At 42.3% G+C, this 23,998-nt stretch overlaps 1 protein-coding gene across 3 annotated transcripts in view; it reads right to left on the minus strand.

Moving 5' to 3' along the window:
- Positions 1-1,200: 1,200 nt before the first annotated feature.
- Positions 1,201-23,998, minus strand: part of RASIP1 (Ras interacting protein 1) — a 96,489-nt gene continuing 73,691 nt past the window's right edge. For 2 of the 3 annotated variants that reach the window (XM_088444478.1, XM_088444476.1), the window contains exons 8-12: positions 16,177-16,292; positions 14,372-14,612; positions 12,029-12,201; positions 10,427-10,574; positions 1,201-2,709 (exon numbers count right to left, since the gene is read on the minus strand). In XM_088444478.1, coding sequence (XP_088300604.1) covers positions 2,510-2,709; positions 10,427-10,574; positions 12,029-12,201; positions 14,372-14,612; positions 16,177-16,292 — 878 coding nt within the window. In that variant the 3' untranslated portion in view covers positions 1,201-2,509. The remainder of the gene's footprint in view (positions 2,710-10,426; positions 10,575-12,028; positions 12,202-14,371; positions 14,613-16,176; positions 16,293-23,998) is intronic. The other variant, XM_088444477.1, reaches the window with a different exon arrangement.

Below are 23,998 nucleotides of genomic sequence, written 5' to 3' on the forward strand. Positions count from 1 at the left end.
TATGCTCTTCTTCAGCACTGGGCTTCGGTGACTTCATGGCCTCATTAATTGGGTATTTTTTCTTTATGGATATTCTATAGGTTGTCCTGTTACTATACCAATTTCTACTTATTATTAATCTATGCTTGCCTCCCTGTTATGGGCTATTTTTGCCTTTGTTACACAGAATAAACACTTTTGTCTCATTCTTTGAACTAAAATGTTTGTTTGTATAGTATGTTTTACTTACTCTATTGCAGTTGCGGTAAAGATACATTTCATCCTCGCCAAGATTAATTTTGCTTAGATACAGTAGATGACTCCTGGGGGTATATTTACTAAAGTGCAGGTTTTTAGAAGTGGAGATGTTACCCATAGCAGCCAATCAGATTCTACTTCATTTATCTAGCATATTTTAGAATATAATAGCTAGAATCTGATTTGTTGCTAATGGCAACATCTCCACCTCAATAAACCTGCACTTTAGTAAATATACCCCCTGGAACGGGATGCATCAACACAAAAAATGTGGTCAAACCTCCAAAAATACAGTTTTCAGAGGTTTCACTGCAATCACTGTATGCACTAAGCTCCAGAAAGTGATGCTACTGATGGTGTTGCCTAATAGAAGCCTATGTGCTTCTTATCAGAGCTTTTCCCTGGTCCCCCGTGGCTCGCGCTGGCCGATGGCCGTGCATTCGCAGAAGGACTCCTGGGTCATAAACCTGAAAGTCCCCACACTGCACAGGAAAGCTCTTATCGAGAGAGCTGTCCTTTGTATAAATCTTCATGCATACAGCATTATTAAACACCAGTGTGCATGCGATCATTGGTGGGATGCATCACGTCCAAAATGCCATGCTTGATGCTCCCGCCCCTGGTGTGGTCTAGACAATAGGAACCCCTACATATGTAGATTGCTGTACCTTACATAAGATAAGTGCTTTTCTGGCTTCTAGGCCCAGGCTGTTAGTGTTTGAAATGAGCTTATACTGTAAATGCCAATTTTATTTATAATTGTACATTAAGTTATTATTTTTAATTAAACTTCTCTATATATTCATAGGCACTGACTTAATTTATAACATTAAAATTCAAATAAAATTAAGGATGTGAATTAGGGACATTAGTCAGATATACTTTATAATAGCATTGAAAATTATTTCAACATGATGACTATGATAATTTATGGCGTTGTGCACACTGAAGACCCACATGTATTTCAACGAATATGGCACCTCCATATTTATAGAGATTCAAATGTACACAGATTCTATTGTTTGATTTAACAGTGCTGATGTTTTATTGGGAAATAAAAACACCACTTATATTTTGCCTTAAATGTGCTTTATATATATATATACTGCTATCAAAGGGTCAATCTTCATTGTTCTATTTCCAAGAGAATAAAAAACTATACCACTGTATGCAGGAAAATTGTAATAACATTTCAATAAAATGCTTTCACTATGACATGTCCTAACAACTTTACCAGATAATCAGTTAAAAGAAAAAAAAAAGAAAAAACAATCAAATGAATGCTACAAACTTGTTTGCTAAATAAAACAAAATGTAAGTTGCTTATGCTGGGCATACACAGCCAGATAAAATGTCTGTCAGACCGACAGACATTTTATCTGGCCGGCTGCCAGCCGCAGATGTCGCCGGCATACACTGTGAGAGAAATCTCACAGTGTATAGCCCGACATCCGCGCTCCGCCCCCGGGGGAGGAGACATTTCCCTGTTCCTTCCGTAGGAAGGAACACAGGAAATGTCTGTCTGTCGGCCGCGCTGGGCATACACTGCCGGATGCGGCCGACAGTTACCGGGTAAATATCGCATCGGACGGGCATGCTGGACAATCCTGCATGCCCGACCGAGCAATATTTAACCCTCGGTCGCCCGCACACACGCTACAATTATCAGGGCGATCCGCCGATATCAGGCGGATCGCCCCGATAATTGTAGCGTGTATGGCCAGCATTAGTAATGTGAAGGTGGAGAATATATACATAAAAAATATCTTCTCCAATTTGACATCAGATGAGTTGTAATTAATTGGGTTCTACCCCATACAGTGCACACATTTCTCAGGAGCTGCTCAAAAGTGTATTTAGAACAAGCGCTACAGTACATAACAGTCACAGTGTGGCATATCTACAAGGACCTCCAATAATAAAGCTATAAATTAAAAGTAAATGACTCTAGCATTAAATACTTAAATGTAGTAGGTGTTGTGTGTAACCGAACAGATATCCTGTAAGATAATGAGATGGCTAGACAGATATCCAAAACAGGATGTGCTTATCTCACGTCATTAGGTTCCTAATTCGCGGTGTCCATTCAAGTCCAATACAAGGCCAGTATCACAAAAGGGAAATGACAATAAGGAGTTTGTATACCTGCTTATTCTCATCCATAATGGATTAACTGACTAATGTCCTTTTATTGACACACACAGTTCAGGCAAGCTGAGTCAGATAGAGCATAATTCTGTTATCTATGAGTGACATTTTAGTCACTGTGCTCTTATTGGCTGTTCTCCACCCTGTACAAAGCTCTCTGGTTAGCAGGCAGTGATTTCTGCTCCAGGTCCCATACGAAGCATCGCAGCTGGCATAGCTGTTTGTGAAAGGCATCGCTAGCCATGGGCTGGGAGAGTTGCAGCCGGAAGTTGTCGCAAGGCAGAATCAGTGGAGGGTGATCAGTGAAGCTCTCGAAAATATCTGCTGCGAACAAACAGTGGGAAGATTAAAAAAAATATATTTAGAAACAGTTCTGGCAACAAAAGAGTTAAGCAATGCTATTAGAAGACTACCATTTTTCTTTTATCGTCTTAAGCTGGGTACACATTATATACGCTATATATCATACCACATATCGTTCCCATGCAGATTGGAATAATATATCGTACGCATCATATAGTGTGTACTCCCAATCCGTCATTCACGACAGTCATTTATCACATCGTCCCATCTGCTATTCTGCACAGCAGATGGGACGATACAATGAAGAAAGCGGTGCAGTTACATGTAGCATGTAACAATAATACATTGCGAGTCATACAACGGATCGTGCAGTGTGTACAGCACGTGCAATGTATTGTTACATACCATTGCACCATCGCTGTAGCTTTACAAGTGCTAATTGTTAATGCTTTGTCATGGTAATACATCGCTTTAGTATTTGGTTAGTCTGTTGTTTGAAACTTGTGTGGTGTTGTGCTGTTTGCGACAGAGGGTTAACCTATGACTAAAATTGCTCCACAGACAAAAATAATCAGAATACTGGAGACAAAAATAATCAGAATACAGTAATACAACAGATACAGCCCAGCAGACATTATTCTTAAATCTTTAACTGTTTATGCCTCAACAACACCAGGTTTTAGTCTTTTGTGATGTGCCCAGAGGAACATATACTCAAGTATAATATATATATATATATATATATGATTGATTTGGGCAAACTGAAATATTAAGTACTGTAAGAAAACAAAACAAAAAAAAAAAAATATATATATATATATATATATATATATATATATATATATATATATAAAGGAATATTGGATTTCCTTTGGAACCACTGCATTGACATTTGAAATACAGAGTACAATGGTGACATTGTGGAGATTATTTACAAAACACACCCAATGCACTGATTTTGCACCAGTGTGCCATGATGGTCCACCAAGGTTTATGCTTCTTCTCCATGCTTGGGAGCAGCCCACACAAGATAACAGTGGGCTTCAGTGGTTGGAGAGGTGAAAAAAATTTATAGAGATGTGCTGTGCAAAAGTGTGTATGCATGACAACAAAGCAGAGCCGTAACTAGACTTTTTGGTGCCCAGGCCAGAAAGAGCACTCGCACCCCCCTTATTTTTCATATAGGGACATAAGATGTGCACCCAAAAAAGGGGTGTTACCTCATTGGGAAGGGATATGAGAAATCTGGTTGTAGTATATATGCCGCAAATATCAGTGGCGGAGAGATCCGTGTATGTACTCTGCGCCGGCAGCTGAACTCACCGACAAGGGTACTCAAGGTGTGCTGGTAAAACCTGGGTTGGGAATCATTGGCTGAGTTCAGGACTGTCATCAGGAAATGTGGGGCAGATAGCTTCATGTATAAGGAGTCTGACTGACAGGTCAGATGTGATAGGTTTGAGTCCCGGGTATGACAGTATTTGAAATGTGTGCTAAATAAAGGAGGATGTGACTGAATGTTCTTTCGGAGGTGGCCAGATGGAGGGGGAGTTGGCCAGGGAGGAGATAGGGGCAGCTAGGAGATGCAAGGGATAACAGAGGAGGAAGCTTCAAGCTACCAGTGAGACTGATTGTAAACAAAAAAATTTACATGCCCAAACAGCAACCCCTGCCCTCTGGTGCCCTGTGCCATGGCAAATGTCGCACTACCCTAGTTACGGCTCTGCAACAAAGTCTTTACTTCTTACCCCTTTATTCCATAACTTCCAATTAAATAAACTTTAAAATGACTTTGTAATTGACCCCCCCACTCCTGGCGCCCATTGTCTACAGTCATGTATATATGCTCACGTGATACTAACAGGTTAATGTACAAATGTTTTGTTTTTCCTCAATCTGTAGTAAAATATGTGAACATAATTGCATGGAGGACTTTCTATTTCAACAAATTTATATTTATTTATCTAGCAGGAATTTGGCACAGAGTGTACTTTATGCATTATTAGGATTTATTGCCCATTGACTAAAATTAGATTGTGCAACCTATAGTGACATGTTACCAATTAATTGCAGGAAGTTTGCATGGCAACAAATAGGAGTAACTTATAAAATACAGCAAAATACATAAAGTGTATTTAATATCGAAGAACTTTTATTTGTCTACAATATCTTTGTATTGGTTTTAACTAAGTAATATTTATTTTATAATATCTCTTTCTAAATATAGTATATAAAAACTTTGAATAATTCCATATAAACATAGTTGCATTTTTTTTTTTTACTATTTTGCACTTTATAGGTTGGACTGTCTCTCTGCGATGCGTTATATGGCCATTCACAAACCCATGAACTGCATGCGGTTTAGACCAAATGAAATGGTAAAACCAGACGTTTTATCACTAACATTTTGTAACAGCCCAACTCTCAATATGCGGGGTCCAGATAAATGTACGCTAGATTACCGGAACCCAAAGAAAATTATTGGGGCCCACACCTAGAGTGTCACAGCCCAATGTTGTGTAGCATTAGGCCTCTTCGGGTACCACTGGCTGGTGGGGACCAGGGTAATACTGTAGATATGTAGTGGAATCTATTGTAGTACTATAAATGCCAGCATTCAATGACAGCCTATTACTGTTCCTGCACACAGCCAATCAGAAACAGTCTCTAATCCTGCTTAGTAATCAGATACAGTATTACCCTAGTATGCACCGACCAGGGGTACAAGACGGAGTCCAATATTACTCAGCTTTGTACCAATGCTCGCTAGGTGTGGGGGATTTATTACTTTTTAGGCCATCCCCCTTTCCTTCCTCAATTAAGTTTGATACAGAGTTAAAAGTTTGTTGCATATTTTGTTCTCCTTTTGAAAGTGCCAAAAGCCAAGCTTCACTTTAGTAAATCTCCCCTTTAAACATTTAAAATTGCAACATACTTAATGTAATCCTTATTTTGTACAATATAAAGAAAACATAAGTAATTCAAATTTTAATCTACCATTTGTTTTCAGATTAACACCTGGGATATTTCCTAATTAGAGGACAGATGGTTTGTGACCTTTGTGCAAGATGTTCTCTTACTTCCTGCTGGAAACATAAAGCAATGTAAGAGCAACAGTTGAGCCTGCTGGTGCATTTCCTAGTGTCCTTCACAATGACACCATGTATAGTGAAGACCTCAACATTGGTATTAAGGTCTGTCACACTCAGGTGTGTGGAGTCGACAATAGCACTGGAATGAAGCATCTCGCTGTCAGCATAGGAAGGGTGAATCAAAGGTCATTTCATTTATTGTGCTAGTAATTCATATAGTTTAAATATACAGTAAGTGATGTTTATAAAAGTAACTATTCTTTTGCCATCTATGATTGACTGTTAGACCCAGAGCCTTAACTACCAGCTGGTCAGGAAGCACTCTTTCTCAGACACCCACAATATTCCCCATGGACCCCCAACACTAGAGAGGACTCTCCATAAATTACCTCAGCCTTGTTTTTTGGTCTGAGCTCCTGTTTCTCAGCTCTGTCACAGAGCCAGCATGATGTTGTTGCTTAGAAATGGAGCATGCACAACGATATGATGTAGAAGTTTTAGCTAGCCAGAGGAGAACTCCAGCCTCCGGCTAACGTGGCGCTACAGGGAAGGAGCTGGGCGCCCGCTGGTAATAACATCTCAGCGGGCATCCGGCTTAGAGCCTACCTGCGACACAGCCGGGCATGCATATGAATCATTCTATATTATAGAATGATTCATATGCATGCTCGGCTGTCCATCCATTACCCCCAGGAATTTTACTTTTACCCCATGTGGGGTAATTTACCCCTGTTCCCTGACCACTGCTCTAGAGGTTGCACTTAAAGCTTCCTTCATATTCTATTCATTCATACGCCTTATTATTTTCACTGGTCATTTTAACATGGGGTCACTTGATCAGAGTTATAAGATATGGGGTGAGATGCATCCTGCCAATGTTCATGTGCATAAAAGCTGCCCCTTGCGAAGAGAGGACTTCCAGGTTTATGACCTCGGAGTCCTTCTCTGCATGCGCGTCTGCCAATTTGCGTATGCGAGGGCAGCAGGGGACACTGGGAGGTATAAATTTTGGATCCCTCTTGGGAATTCTCAGGTTGTCTATTGGGAACAGTTTTCGGACATTTTCACTTTCCGGACTTGGATGCATATGGGGAATGCGGTCAAATCTCTGAAAACTGCATTTTCAGAAGTTTGATCGTATTTTTCTGCATAGTGTTACCCATAAACTTAACTCTGTCACCGCGTAGTTACGGTTTTGCGCTCTCCAATTCTCCCACTCCTGCTTCCTGCCCTTAGCTCACTCTACACTGGCTCACTCCTTGGGCTATATTTACTAAAATTAGAGTTTTTAGAAGCAACCAATCATATTCTACTTAACACATACTTGCCGACATTCAGCTCCCTCCTTCCGGGAGGGAGCTGAACATCAGCTTACAGGGGGGGCATGGCCGCACAGTGATGTTGTTGTGGGGGCATGGCCAGGGTGGGATGGGGCATGGCCACGAGATCGCATCATTGCGGCCACCGCCCCCTCTTCACAATGCCGGGGTAAACCCCCCCAGAGTTAATATGGGGAGGGATGGCGGCTTTCGGGAGGCTTGCCTGCCTTTCCGGGGGGCTGGGAGTGGCACTCGATATTCGTGAGGGTAGGCAAGCCTGACTTAACATTTAGAAGAGAATAGCTAGGATCAACATCTCCTCTTCTAAAAAAACCTCTCACTTTAGTTAATTTACCCCTTATTTCTTCCAGTTGTCTCCCCCTCCCTTTAGACTGTAAGCTCCATAAGCAGGGCCCTCCACCCTCTTGTTCTCATTACCTACTTCTCTTGCACATCAGCTACACTCCACACCTCCTCCTTGGACTCTATGCCCCCAGACTCCACTCCTTCCTTGTTTTAATATCTTCTGACGACCTAGATCCGTTATCTGCGCCCATGCTAATAGGAACAGGTTTCCATAAGTGGCATGCTAAGAGTTGTAGTGTTATTTGTTACTTGTCTACTGTATGTACTTTTTATAGAAAAATAGATTCAGTAACTGTGGGCGGAGCTACAGTAGGTGGAGCTATAAAAAACAATTATATAAATATATTACATATACTTATATAAAGGGCCTTTAAAATAAAATTTATCTTAGGGAAAATATATATATACGTCATAGTTAATGAGAGTTTCAGGAACTGAGGAGCTGATTCAGACCAGGACGCTAAGAAGCGTTCACTCAAAGTTACCGATGGTTCGCATTGTGTGCATGCGTATGTATCGCAATGCGCGTGCACAAGCCACTGCGAAAGATTGGGAAGCGTTCGCTCGCCGAGCATAGACAGCTCACCAGAGTGTGTGACAGGAGAAGCCGTTTGTGAGTGGTAACAGGGGCTGACAACGAGAAACGGGGAAATGTAGATGTAAACGCAGGCGTGCCTGACCAAAATAACACAACAGTTTAAGAGGTGTGCATAAATAACAGGCAGAGTCATAGTACACGTCACCTGGTTGTATTTCACAATGAAGTGATCGCAGTGCTCGCGGCAGGGTATAGTCTACCTCAAGCGCTGCGAATGCATCCGATGGTGCTCGATGTACCAATGTTTTCATGCACTTCCAGGAGATGACGGGCGCATGTGGGCATCTTATAACAGGCTGGTGGGCGTCTGCATACACAAAGTGATTGCACACCAAGACATAGTGGGCGCGCTAATGCCTTAGCGTGCAATCGCCTGCCTTGCTGGGCATGCGCTGGATTTGCATACACAGGGTAGGAGCGAACGCTTCTTAGCATCCGGGTCTGAATCAGCTCCTGAGTTCCTGCTTGTTCCTGCTGAAAAATATTGTTGTACTGTTCTCTGTACGGTGCTACAGACCACTTGTGGCACCCTATAAATAAAGTTTATTAAATATAATAGTAGTAGTAATAAAAATAATAATAATATATGCACTGAGTGTTATTTATTCACAATAATGTAATTGTATTATTAGAGCCATTTTATAAACCTATGAAAACTGTTATTCTGCTATTCTTACTACAAAAATATATGACATAACACTTAGGGGTATATTTATTGTTTTGCGCTTTTTAAAGCTGCTGCGTCTTCGGTGGTTTTGAATGCTTGATTTATAGGGGCAATAATATTAAATACAAAACCAAGTGTTTTGTATTTAATATTATTGCCCCTTCAATTTGATAATTAAATAGATGAATTTGCTATAGTGTAATGCTGCCCATCCACTAGCAGACTTGTCCCTGAAAGATGGAAGACCAAAAGAGCTTCACAAATCGTTCATCAATTCCTGATGATCATTATCGTTCATGTGCATGAACGATTTGTGAACGATTGCACAAAACGCCAACGACCATAGAATAACAATTTTCAAAGCAGTTAATAAAAGTGGGCTATTTATTTAAATCTATATATGTTCATATGTTGGTCGTTGGTCGCTCCGGCGTTGAAAACGTGCATCGATGCATGAACGATTGAACGATAACGATGTCCAATAAGGACTAATTGACGGGCAAAACAGGACGACGCAAACGACCAACGGGATCGCGCATCGCTGGTCGTTTAGGACATTTTACTGCCCGATTTGCGGACGATTTCCAAGCGATTGAGCAATAACGACGGTCGTTAACGCTCAATCGCTAGGTTTAATCGCCTAGTGGATGGGCAGCATAAGACTGTAAAGTAAGTTAGTGAAAGAAATGTTTTATGATTTGGCACACAATGTGCCTTATTCTGAGTCGGATGCAGTTGCTGCCATCCTTGTGTCGTTTGCAAGATGTCATGTCCGCGACTTTATGCTAATATCGCTACAAAGCCCTTCTCTGGTGTACAACCGTGCATCCACATGTGCAAGGACTGAGACGCCCACTTGCAGCATCCATAGCTGTCACATTACCATCTGGTGCGTCTTACACCACATTTTGATGGGTGCAGTGTCTCCGTCTGAGTATGGCCTGCTATGTGAGTGGCTGCGTCTCTGTACACAACCGCTTTCAGTGACACGCCTGCAACATCTGTGTGTATATCTAACCACTCCCAGTCTCCGTCCAGGAACAGACATTACATTTCTGCAACCTGCGACTCAAGCTAAAATCGGGAGGCATGTGCAGTGCAACTCAGACGCACGATAAAAACATTGCTCCACTGCTTCCGACCTCGCCACTGCGTCTATCTCAGCATTAGACCCTTCCTGCTATGTTCCTTCCCCAGTATTTTTCCATTTCCTACAAACTTTTTTTAAAATGAATTAAGAATCATTTTGGAAAGAAAAGATGTAATATCACCTGAAAGGTCAGAGGGTATACTTCCTTAATACAAAACCGTGACCACCGGAGTCTTTATACTAAGAAACCTTTATTAGCCATAATACTTGTCCTATCACCCACAAGTCATTGATCTAGTCCCTGTCTGTCGCACAGACCAAGTAGACTGTGGTCCACTAGCAGGAATACTGGTAATGTATATGGGAAATTGCCAATGGTGTTAACTTAAAACTATATTTTTTTTATTGGACACATAAGCTGAATATTCATGTTATGGGTACAGTTCAACAAATAATAATGTACATTTTCTGTCTCCAGCATCGCAGCTGTAAGATGAGCTGTATATGAAATGTCTCAAGTAACATCAATATCTAGAGGAGTTAGAAGGAAACTGAATCAAAGAGAATAGGGCAAAGAGCAAGGTCAGATGCACTCAGTGAACTCACTGTTTGTGATCTCATCCTTTTCCACCTCGGGAGGGTCCCAAGCAGCTGGATGTGATCGTCCCACTCCAAGATGATAGTTTCCTAACAAGTGGTTGAGCTGTGCACTGCTGAGCGCAGAGTAATCACTCCGAAGGCTGCTCCAAGAATGCTGGGCAGGAGAAGCAGAAGGCAGCATTCGTTTAGGTAGCCTCATTAATAACATATACTTCACCAATAATAACATATGTCACCAATAATAACATATACTTCACCAAAAAATTAAAAACATCTCGCAAGCTGCCCATGTATTCCAGGAATGGCCAACCTGTGGCTCTCTAGCGGTTTTAAAACTACACGTCCCAGCATGCACTGCTTCAGTTTTGCTATTAGGGAGTGCAAAAACTGTGGCAGGGCATGCTGGGATGTGTAGTTTCACAACAGCTGGAGATCCACAGGTTGGCCAGGCCTGTATTATTAATTTATTTTACTGTTACTATAGCAAACTGGTTGCTGACAAGGAGACATTAGACTGTATATACATGTCTGACATAAATGAACACCCCGAAAGAACAGTCTTAAAACATTAATACAATGTCCCTTTCCTATCTGTGTTGCTGCATTGCCAGTAAGGTATATACTATAATTACCCCATATAATTACTGTGCTAATAAAGAATGTCTGCATACAGTATGTATCCAGTGAAAACAATAGAGCAGAGAGTCATCCTTCCTCTACACAAAAGCTACAAAAAATACAATCATTTTCAATTACAATGGGCCCGATTCTCCGTAACATGTAATGTGATCACAATTCCGGACGCCTACAGTGATCTTATGAGACAATCCACCAGCTACCATACGATCACCCCATTCCCAATCTTCATGCCGCGAGAGCATTTGTCATCACTATTAACTACACTTACACCTACCCTGTGCTAGGTTCAGAAGACGCGACTGAAAATTAACTACACTGGGCATATGCAGAATGGGTCACAACCAGTGATGGCTCCAGAGGTGAGGCTGCAGCGCAGTCCAAAATTAAATAGGGGAGCCACACGAACTGCCCTTCCAAACGCTGCCCGGAACTCACTGGCAGTTGGTGTGGCTCCCCTATTTACTGGAGCAGCCACTGGTCACAACTCTGGCCTCACGCCGCTGCCATGCCCATGTTACTATATGTTTCTCTTATGTGCAAATACTCTGTTGTCATTTAGTAATGTCCATTCTGCCATCGGTGGTAAATAACAGAGATGCATATGACTCGGAATTGCTTATAGCTTCTCTAAGATTTGTTTGTCTGCTGTGACACTATCGGAGATTGCACCTTTCCTATGGCATCTAAACATCGGGATCAGTGCAACTGCGACACACCCGCGTCAGGCTAGCCACCCTCATGTTAACTCCCAGAAATGCCCACAGAAACTGCATGGATCTGCGTGCATTTCCATGTGCGGTAACCATTGGGACATACTGTATGCTCAGTGCATTGACTAAAAACATCGTCCACTCACGTACGGCATCGAACAATGCATGCACCTCAGTATTAGGCCCATAATGTGTAGCACTGTTCATGCGCAAACTCAGCTTTGAAGGGGAAAAGCTAAACAGTTTTAAAACCTCTTACCTTTAAGAGACTGGTTTTAGGAATGCACAACAAGTTTACTGTTGTTGACAATTTTCGGAAGAATTCAGCTGCAATATCGCCAAGTCCTATGCCTTGTAGCCAGTCCAGGACAAGGTCAAGGTTTGTACGGATCTGGACTGCCTTTGACCACTGGTAAAATAACTCCCCATTACCTGAAATACATTTTATAGAAGAATCTGCTAAATTGTATGACCTAGGAGACCATTCAACATAAACACAAGCACAAGACAATTATAAGAGAATAATAAAATTAATCATTGGTGTCAAATTAAACAGTTGCCTCTGAATAATTGTAAAGCTGAGATGGCATAAATGTGGTACAGTTGTGCCAGCATACTGTAGTAACTCTATGAGAATAAATATAAATACAGTATTAAAGAACATCTGTGCAAAAGGCAATCATTAGTAGTGAGTTTTTTCAAATGAAAATTGAATGGCACAGTCAGGGCACAATTGCAAAACAAATATGATGGATGCGTGAGTCTGATTTAGAGGGCACAGGCGAATGACAGAAGAAACATGGAGGTATTTCCGATCGGCGTTTCAAATCCGATCGCAGGATCGTGAGTTTGGACGCCTGATGTATGGTTTCCTTTAGTCAAGCAAGAGCATCCAGAGCTCTGATAGGCTGAACTCAGATGGTCTTCTGAAGTCCAATGTGCAAACAGCCAATCAGAGCACCAGGTGCTGCCTATGGCTTGTTAATGCCAGTAATCTGGCATCAGTAATTAACAGAATAATGAGCAGATGTCTTTGATCTTCTAAAGAGGATAGGTGGAGAAGTTTCCTAAGCAACCAATCAGCTTCTAGCTATCATTTTAGAGAATTTACTTGATTAATAACAACTTTAAGCTGATTGGTTGCTAGGGGTAACATCTCCACTTGTTCTTTTTAGTAGGTTTAATACATTTCCCCCTATGTCTGTACTGTTCACTAGCCAGGGATGGCAGGATTGCATATTATTTATCAGGAAAGTATTGTACACTAGCTACCAAAAATGCAAAGTTTGTATTGCAAACTAGCCACCAAGAATGTGTATTTATATTGTAAATAGCAATAAGGTGTCCGTATTAGACTGGTTTGTATTGTGCATTAGCCACCAAAATGATAAATCATAGTAACGAAATTGTTAAGCCAACACCCATTATTTATACACCCTTTAACACTGTCTCCCTATAAGTCAGAATGTTGGCATGTCTTATACATTCAGACTGACTAGCAATGGTGACCCTGCCCCTTACAACCCTGATAGTTATATATCATAATCAAGTTCACTAAATTGTCCATTAAATGGAAGTACATTCTTCCTGGACCAAGAAAAGGGTTAAGCACTGGTGGTGTTATGGAAAAAGAAAAGCACGTCATCCTCTCTTTTCAGCCCAGGCGACCTTTCACTTCCTGCTGCGAAGGAAAAAAGTGCCCCCGCCAGCCCTGAGAGCGAGGCGAGGAGGAAGCACACCACTTCCTGCAGATAACCTGCCAGGACAATGAGAGGAACTGCTGGCCCATGGATGCGGCATAGGACCAGCCCCTCCTCCATCAGAAAAGATGAGTGAGAGAATTAGTCAGTGATGCTTTTAAGCAGAATGATGGAAAAGTGCTTGTCTGACCCATTTTTAGATCATGTACAGCAATTACACAGAACCAAATTCAAAAGACCGACAGCAGCATCCCGATGCTCAGAATCCCGAAAAGGGGCTAGCTAAGTATTCTAATTCTTCCCCCTTCACACCCTAACCTTCCCTTCCTGCATCTTAACCCTAATCCTCCATTTCCCGCACCCTAACCCTCCCGATTAGTGCCTAAACCTAACCCTCCCCCCTTAGTGCCTAAGTCTAACCCTCCCCCTTTAGTGCCTAAACCTAACTCTCCCCCCTTAGTGCCTAAACCTAACCCTCCTCCCTTAGTGCCTAGCCTTAATCCTCCCCCCCTTAGTGCCTAAACCTAACCCTCCTCCCTTAGTGCCTAACCTTAATCCTCCCCCCTTAGTGCCTAAACCTAACCCTCCCCCCTTAGTGCCTAACCTTAAATCCCTCTGTCCGCTGGGGGCCCGTGTATAGCCTCATCTCTCTGCAGCTCAGTTTTGCGTAGACACTGGCACTGTAGTCTTAGCACATGGGCAAATCTCCCGGAACAGGGCGCCCCCGCCATGTTCCCGGTGACTTCTGTACTGCGCATGCGCTCATCTTTGGGAAAATGATGCCTGCGCCAAGGTAAATAACAAAGCACCTGAGAAATCTGATAGTTTACCTGTGGGTAAAATAAATTATTGAAAAAGATTAGCCGTCTTCCCCTGACAGCCCATTAGTAACATGAACTTACCTTTTTCCATGAGAGTATTGAAGAGTGAAGCATTGGAGAAAAAAAAGAGATAGCCGAATGTCTGAGACACGAGATCTGGGTGCAGCTCACATTCCCGGGTCAAATCCAGCGTAGCCTGGTAAATGGAAAGTGTGCCACGGGTGCCCTCTGGCATGTTGCTTAACTCGCCTACATCTGACAGATTGGTAGGATCTGTGAATGGGTTACTATCAAGCAGGGATGGCAAAGCTGCATATAACGTCTATGGAATAAAGAAAGGTGCAAATAGCCTTTTTGTAATAATATAGTATAAATACAACACAATAATAAACAGGGATAAGTAAGTAAGTAGTAACAGTTAATTGAATTATAAGAGAAACAGACATCCACTTATCCGGTGGATAAGTTTACGGATGGAGGTCGCAGTGCCATCGGGTATAGAAATTGGAATTACACAGTCTGGGGGAAATGATGGTTTCTTATATACTATTTTAAAAAAATATACAGGGATAACAATAACACTCATAAATTGCAGAGATGCATCTGACTTTAGAGCATTTGAGGTGCTCTTCAATCCAACAAAATAAGTTCCATTTAATCCGTATCACCGTCTCCCAGATACACGTTCTTACAGGCAATTAAGTGGTCAAAATAAAGATATATTCCCCCTGTTAGAATTTCATGTTCATTTTCTGAGTATTTCAAATTCCAAAGTCACTTTCTTTGTGATGGGCTGTGTGTGATCATACAGGGAATACATCCAAATGGTCAAAGAGGGACACAAAGTTTGTTACAGAGAAATGACCATATAATTGTTTTAATAAGCACCTTGGCAGGCTTTACACATGGAGAATGGTTAGCATGGATGTTACTAGCAATTCTAGTACCTAACACAGCAACGGAAAGTGTCCTATCTCTCACTTATGGAAACCACTATAAACATAAATGTACATGTAGGACTTTTAATTTTAAATATTATTATCAAGTACTCTCTAATGTTTCTATAAATAAAATAGCTTTGTTTAATTCATTCCTGTCATTTTACTGCATCCCCAGTGTCAGGAAGAAAAACTTTGCAGTAGACTTGTAATAAAACCAGGAAAAATGTAATTATAAAACATTTCACTGGACACATCATAAAGGCTTGGTACCTCTCCTGGAGATCAAACACAGGGCCTGATTCAGACCCACTCACTGGCAAGCGGCCGCTCGTTGCAGACGATGTTCGCTAATGTGCGCATGTGTATAGTTCGCAGTGTGCATGTGCAAACTAGTACGAGTGATCGGAATGTGCTCGCTCGCCCTGCAAAGACAGCCCAGTGGAATGAGTGACAGCAGAGGCCGTTTGTGGGTGGTAACAGGGGTAGGGCAGTAGTAACAGGGGAGAAGAGTTGCGGACGCGTGCATAATTAACAGGCAGCGCCATAGTACACGTCACCTGGTTGAATAATACACTGAAGTGCTCGCAGTGCTTGCGGTAGGGTACAGTCAACCGCAAGCGCTGCGGTCAGATCTGATGTAACACGATATACCGATGGTCGAATATACTTCCTGGAGATGACGTACGCTAGTGGGCAGCTAAAGACAGGCTGTTGGGCGTCTGTAAACACAAAGTGATCGCTCGCCAAGACATAGCCAGTGTGCTTATGCCTTGCCGAGCGAGCGGCTGCCTTAACGTCACTTTGCAAAATTTCCATACGCTGGGAGCGAGCGGCCGCATCTAACGAGCAGGTCTGAATCAGACCCACAGTTCACAACTAAGTAACAGCAATGTGGTAGTTTTAGAACAGGGACAGCTAATGTATGTGTGAAACCAGCCCTCATACCTTGGTTAGGTAATAAACGCACTGCTGGAAGGTGTACATAATGACCTCATCAAGTAGAGCCATAGACTCCTCACATGCCTCCAGGTCACTGGAAAGCAAAGCATCTTGGGAGGTTCCTGAAACAAAGAAGAATGCAATTTATAATTTATTTATTATTATTTATTAATTTCCCTAAATTGTAGTCACATTAAAATACACTTTCCATCAATTCTACAAATGTATCCATAACCACGTTATGGGGAAAATTATTAGAATCGTTTTGATATTAGTTGATTTTTGAAGCAAAATGCCCCAATTAAAGTAAGCTCATTAGGCTTTACGGGAAAACAGAGAACAGACAACAGAGGAAATAGAGAGAGTTGTAAATGTATTCTACCTGCAACTACTATAACAGAGATTTAATATGCTCGGGTACGGGATTCTGGCGGTCTGAATACAGATGACTGCAGGTAAGTATCCTTACCTCTAACCCTAACCCTCTCCTCCCGCAGTGTAACCCTAACCCTCCCCTCCCAAACCGCAGCCTAACCCTAACCCTCCCCCCCAAGCAGCCTAACCCTCCCCACCGCAGTCTAACCCTAACCATCCCCCCCGCAGTCTAACCCTAACCCTCCCCTCCCGCAGCCTAACCCTAACCCTCCCCTCCCGCAGCCTAACCCTAACCCTCCCCTCCAGGAGCCTAACCCTAACCCTCCCACCCCAAGCAGCCTAACCCTGATCCTCCCTTCCCGCAGTCTAACCCTAACCCTCCCCTAGTGCCTAACCCTAACCCTCCCACCCCAAGCAGTCTAACCCTAACCCTCCCCTCCCGCAGTCTAACCCTAACCCTCCCCTAGTGCCTAACCCTAACCCTCCCACCTCAAGCAGTCTATCCCTGACGCTCCCCTCCCGCAGTCTAAACCCTAACCCTCCCCTAGTGCCTAACCCTAACCCCTACCCTAACTCTAGCCCCAAACCTAATACTTACCGTCGGGATGTCAGCGGTCGAGATTCTGGAGCCGTGATTCCGACTGCTGTCAGCAGGGGCGCCGAGAGGGAAGGGGAGTGGGTACAGATTACCCGGGCCCGGGCTTCCTGAGGGGCCCGGGTCCGACGCCTCCCCCCCTCCCTCACAGCAGCCCAGCACACAGCGTGTGCTGAGCTGCAGTTGGAGACTGCTCGTGGCTGCTGAGGGGCAGCCACAGCAGTCTCCTATGCCTGTGTGGGGGAGCGTTAACACTGATCGCTCCCCCCCTGGCTTTGCACGGGCGCCGGCAAGGGGGCATGGCCCCGCCTCCCTGCGAGTAGGCCACGCCCCCTATTACTGGGGCCCGCCTTGGCACTTGGCGGCCCTAGCTGTCAGGTTTCCGGCTTCGGAATTCTGACCGTCGGCATCCAGACCACAGGGATGCTGACTACATCTCATTTAATGATATAGCAACTTGAAACAATAGCCTGTCACTCTGCCACTATCACCTGCATGTTTTGTTTTATTGTTAAAGTATAAACAATTTCATTCCCAAATGCAAAGGTCCCCATTTAGAGTTCTGTGCAATTTGTGCATAACCGCAAAAGTAAAAAGGGTACTGAAAAGGAAAACACATTTTCTGTGTATACAGAATAGGTAGCAGAGATGAGATGTGACCAACTTTGTATAGTTGCAAATGTGTATTTTTTTTAGATGCATTTTATGTTTGCTATTAATAGTAAATTGCACCCATATAAAGAGCTGCATAGATTCCCGAGACCCATGCAGCAGTATTTTTTATAGTAAAAATAAATTTGGACAAAAAGCGTGGGGTCCCCCCTATAATGCAGCTTTCAACACTAGACTCTGCCAGCTGACTAATGTTTGATAGGAATGACAGGCACTTAGGGGCAGGGGCGTATCTTCCTATTGGCCTTGATGGCCCTCGCAGGCCGAGGGGGGGCACCGTCGCCACCCGACATAATTAACAAATGATCACTGATCTCTCCTGTTTGCTCTGCGCAGTGTCCCGCAGACAGCTGTCATTAGTAAATGATCCCTGGTCTCCTTCTGTCTCCTCTGCTGTTATCAGTGTCCTCCATTGATTGTTAATGTGTATCAGGCTTCTTATATGTCCCTTTATATCAGAAACATTTAAAATTAGAGAGACTAATTTTTTTTTTTTTCTAATATATCTCTTCTCCCACAATACCCACTACATACCAATCACCACTCACTAATTCCCATATGTCAACCTTGCAGGAAAAGAGTGTAAGCACCACATCAACCACAAAGCTCTATTCGCAAGATAATTTGCATATATGCAAATTATCTTGCCCGCAATGCACCTTGTTTGTTATTGATGCCCTCTTTTCCTGTGTTGTCGACATATAGAAATTAATAAACAGTGCTTGCATGTAGTACGTGTTATAACTGCAAAAATATAAAAATATATATATATATTTAAAAAAAAGTATATATATATATATATATATATATATATATTGTCTCCCTATTTCTACAGGCGTGTAAGTTGAACTACCCCCAGTGTAAGTATTAATACATTTATCTTTTCCTCAGTATGGGGAATTGACCATGATCTTTATAGATTGTGGATACTCAGGTGTCAGGATTAAGATATAGGGGCCTATTCATCAACACTAAAATAAAGTTTTTAAGGACATTTTCTTTAAATAATGTTATTTTGGTATTCATGAACAGACTTAGCAATGAGATATCTGTGATATCTCCTGTGTTAAGTCCCCCTGCGTTAATTTCCACACTCCCCATACATTAGTATGGGGATGTGGAAATTATGGTATTCATCAAATTCCGAAAATTATCAATTTTAGGAATTTGATGCAGTTACTATTCGCCACTGTGAGGTGGCGAATAGCAGAATCCACTTACCTGTATCAGCATGTGCAGGTCCCCCGACGAGTCCCTCCGGCGCTCTGCTCTGTCCTCAGGCTCCGGATGCTGGTCGGACATGTGTGCTCCCCAGCAGAGCACAAGAAAGTTTAGAAAAAGAAAAAAAAAATTATTTTTTTTTCTAATCTGTCATGTGGTCTGCAGGGAAACCACATGACAGACCAGCAGGACGGAGCCGGAGGCTGCTGTGCGGACAGGTAAGTCGGGGGGGGAAGGTGAGCGGAGGGGGTCGGGGGGGTACGAAACTTACCGCTTCTGTAGGCAGTGCTGCGCATGCGCTGGTTTTACAGATGTAACAGCGCATGCGCAGCACTGTTTCCAGATGCGATACGGTAGTGTAGGCAAGGAAAAGAATCTATTTCCCGAAAAGCTGTCATCGCAAAAATGACAGCTTTTCGGAATAGATACTTATGGAGAGGTGGAATGATGAATTCCACCTATAATTAGCTAGAACTCCATGAGAGTTCTAAAGCTAATTATCTCCAGAGAATTTTAATGTTTAATGAATAGGCCCCGTAATCCTTATGGGCTGTTTATATTATTGTGTGTGAGATAGCAATGGACCCATGTGGGCGGTTTTACCAGTGAATTATATGGCAGAGTTAAAAAAGCATAATGCAGTGTACAGTCCAATTTCAATATATGTAAATTATTTTACCCATAATGCATGTTTGTTTTTGATAATATGTTTTCAAGCTTTTACTGTGTATTTTGGCATTAGTAAATAGTGGTTTGCAATAGAGTAAGTTCTGTAAAAGATATATATATATATTAAAAAGATAAAAAAATAAATATTCTCCCTATTTCTACAGGTGTCTGAATTAAACTACCCCCAGTGTGTGTTATTTTATTTTTTCAAGTAGAAGCAGTCATTGGAGGGGGGCGCCAGTCCCTTAGTTTGCCAGGGGCGCTCGGACCCCAAGATACACCCCTGCTTAGGAGTAGATGTAATAAGCCTTGAAAAGTGCTAAAGTGGAAAGAGATTTAGGGGTCTATGGGCCTGATGTGCACTGCTGATTCCCAATTATCAGCGCATGTGCAGAACAGGTCCTGCGTGATCGCACACAGGTCCCTGTATGCCTCTGCCTGATTGACAGGCAGAGGCGGTTACCTCGGTCGCAGCGCTAGGATCGCACCCCCTGTGTCAGACACCTCTTGCTGCATTTGCATTTTAGCAAGGATGGATTTGCGGTTTTGTAATTTTGCCCTCTGCTGAGTCAGGCCATATATACTAAGCCTTGGAGAGAGATAAAGTAGACGGAGATAAAGTATCAACCAATCAACTCCTAACTGTCATTTTTCAAACACAGCCTGTAAAATAACAATTAGGAGCTGATTGGCTGGTACTATATCTCCATCCACTTTATCCATCTCCAAGGCTTAGTACATACAGGGCTGGTGCAATTGAGTCTGCGGGTTAAGCATTGCAGGGGGGGCATCCTGCAAGTTTTGATGGTGTAACCGATGGTGCAAAGAGACGGAAATGACGCTGTGAGTGAGCATCTCAGTTTTGTGAAAATCAACCGTGACATTAGCATAAGAGGCAGCTGCTTCCGCATCTGCATCCAACTCAGAATCAGGCCCAATATGACATATTGTACTGCCATGATAAACGGCTTGTGCAGCCTGTAGGCTCCATGGGAAGGGAAGTTTTCATTTCCACTTCAACCATCATCCTCAAACCCTCCGGCCTCACATGACGCTTTATATACAATAAAAGCCAAAGCAGATGCTCCACCCTCAGCTGTGAGCTAGCTGGATTCCTGTGGACCACTAATACTTTGGAGTGACAGTTGTGGAAAGAGCTGGGCTGCAACTCAAAATGACAATAAATCATCCTACGTTCTTTAAAAGTTATTTAATAATTGTTGTCTTATGGCGACCTCCTCAGAAACCTTGAACTTGCTGACTTTTTCTTTTGATTGGCCGTAATTATACATGATCAGGAAAAGCTATAGTCTTGTAAGACGTCCTCCCTCCCCACATCCAGCTTGTTGTATAGGGAAGCGGACAAGGAAGATGACTACATTTCAATGTGTCTGATTTTACAGCTTCCTGACTGGCCACACAGCTCTTTCATGTCCTTAAAGACAATTAAAAGTTCCAAATTCACTCTTATCTCAGAAAATAAACATAAAGAGGATGAGTGAAAAGAGTTTATTTTACAAAATTTAAATTTAAAAACAAAGAAAAAAACTACTTTGAATTTTTAATGACGAAGATGACTTAGAACAACTATATCTACTTCGCAGTCTGCATATACTGCAGATTTCTGTTCTCACCCTCCTGTGGTGCAAACAGAAATCTGCGGTAATTAGGGCTTTCTGCACTTGTGTTGGGCGCGAGTGTGCTATCCAATAGCGCTGAGCACTTATCCCGGACTCTATGGGTTAATGCAGTTTAGCAACGGGCTTACCGCAGGAGCAAATAGGTTTATAATTGAATAGATCCTGGTGTTAAAGCCTGCAGCTATAAGCCCATGTTAAGCACCGCAGCTAATTGAATCTGGCCCTAGACTTGCATCTTAAAGTTGAGTAGAGTTACAATCTTTCCACGTCAGGGTAGCGTGCGACCTGGAGATTCTGCAAAATACTTAAGGCACACATCCACTAGACGGCAGGCAAAAGACTGCACGATTACTACATTGTAATCGTGCAGTTGTTGTCAGTCTGTGATGTGCCTACACTGAAAGAGCAGTCGTTCAGTGAAGGAACATCAATCACCTGCAAACATGTTGAAGCTGATGATATCATCAGGTTGTGCAACATATTTGTACGATGATAGATGTCTAAACGACCAATGTTTTTAGAACGATTATCGAACGATTTCGTTCAATCGCTCAATTTAATCGTCTAGTGGATGTGTGCCTTTAAATGAACCCCAAATATGCCTTTTCGAGATTTATCTTTTGCAGGTACTGGTGTAAAACATATACAATGATGATAAAGATAATGACACCAGCTGAGATACAGTGGAAGTGCAGCAGGGTGGAGCAGTACAGTTGCTGTTCTACCATATACGTTCTCCGCTCTCAGAGAGTTTATTGGGGGGCATCAGGGCAAAGGCGAGGATATGAGGGTGGTGTATGCACAGAGGCTCTACAAGACAGGACAGGGAGGAGCAGGACAACACAGCACTAGCTCTAGTCCAGCTGATTCATTCTGTAGAGTTGTGGCTATATTATGTCAATTAGCAGCAGCCTATTAGCAGCAGCCTATTCACAGTACTGTGTTTTGAGTTCTAACATACTGTATATGTCTGGTGTATTACTCTCTTTGAGTTGTTCGTATTGCCAGATACTGCACATGGATGCAAGCATGTACTTTATTGAGTGTACCTTTTACTACAAGCGCTTATGTGTTTACCTCTAAGGGGGCTATATATAAACTTTTTTCTTTCATAACTACAGTTTCTGCATAATTGTATGAATTGTTGCTATGTACTGATAGCACAATGCAGGAGACCTCACAGAAATCTCCGGCAGAGTGTAAATAGCACTGCAGATTGCAGTTTCCATTTTCAACAATGGGGACTCCAATCATACCCCTATGTACCAAACCAGATAATCTAAACTGTTTTAAACCTATGGAGGTTTTACTCGCTGGAGAGAGATCTTCCGATCTCTCTGCCGCCGGCATGCGCAGTGTCAGCTTCCCATGGAGAAGTCTTTCACAAATGTGAAAGACTTCTACAAAATGCCAGGGGTATAACTTGCAGGGGCTGTCCCTGAGAGTTTCCCTTAGTACTAAGGGAAACTATGTAAGATAGCTGAGATATTTTCATTAAAAATGAGAATATCCACTGTGAAAGGGATACTTAATCGTGGCAATTCCCTGATTATTAATACAAAGGCCCCAGATGAGCTCATTGTTTACACATTTCCTCTATACATATATTATATGTCACTTCTCTTTCCCAGCAATCTTCTACTCTTTATAGTTACAATATTTCCACAATCTGATGAGTTTATAACCTATCAGAGTGAGTAGTTTATTTTCCTATAACTTCCCTGTAGAGCTTCCAGTTTATTTTCCTTTTCAGCCGTCTCCGTGTCCCTGATTTCTTCCCACTGTCAGATTGTTACTTACACTGTCCTGCAATCTCTCTCCACCTTTTTGTCATTTTACAATTCTCCTATGATTACAGCTTTTCTGCTGTTTCTTACTGTTGTCACTCCATATGTGTTTTTATAATACTCCACTATATGCTTTTTATTTTTAGAGTTGTTCATGGTATAATTTGATTAATGTCTTTACATTGTTTTGATTACTAAATGTGATTCATTGTATTGCTTTTGGGCATTTTTCTAGAACACACATTTTTACATCATATTATTTATCACTCCAGCGCTGTTCATTGATTCAGTTCATTTATTTTTTTCTTGTTGGTTTGCTACCATTTTTGAACATCTGCAGGGGGATAATCTACTAAGTGTCTCCAGTCAACGCCTAAGGCTATATTTTTATTTTCCATTTTCCTTCAAGCATTACAAGCCAGCTGAATCCCCTCCATTGTTTATTATAACCTTGTCCTGCTCTCTTCCCTTCTGTCCTCTCATCGCTGCTTTTCACCACTGTCAGGGCATTCTGTTTGGCACACCATTGTGGTTTAATGTTCTCTGCCTGTTGCTTCTGGCACACCTCAATTATTGACACTACTGGTGCCACTTCCAACCGAAACACTGTTATCCAGGATTGACAGCTAAAGGGTTCTGTAGTTGGCATCAGCTGCTGGCACACTACTGCACCCAGCATGCCGATTTCTTATATTAGATTGGTAAGAAATATCTCAGGGCAAATTATATAGTTTGTACAATCTATTTACAAATAAATGGGGGGGTGGGGTTATCTTAAAATTTTTTTGGAGAAGTTGTTTATATGAGAACCCTGTTACAAGTGGAGATTTGAGGATAAAAACTGTGTCGCATTCAAAGAACCCCTTGTT

Source organism: Taudactylus pleione, unplaced genomic scaffold (genome assembly GCF_031769625.1).
Source record: "Taudactylus pleione unplaced genomic scaffold, aTauple2 ptg000366l, whole genome shotgun sequence".
NCBI lineage: Eukaryota > Metazoa > Chordata > Amphibia > Anura > Myobatrachidae > Taudactylus > Taudactylus pleione.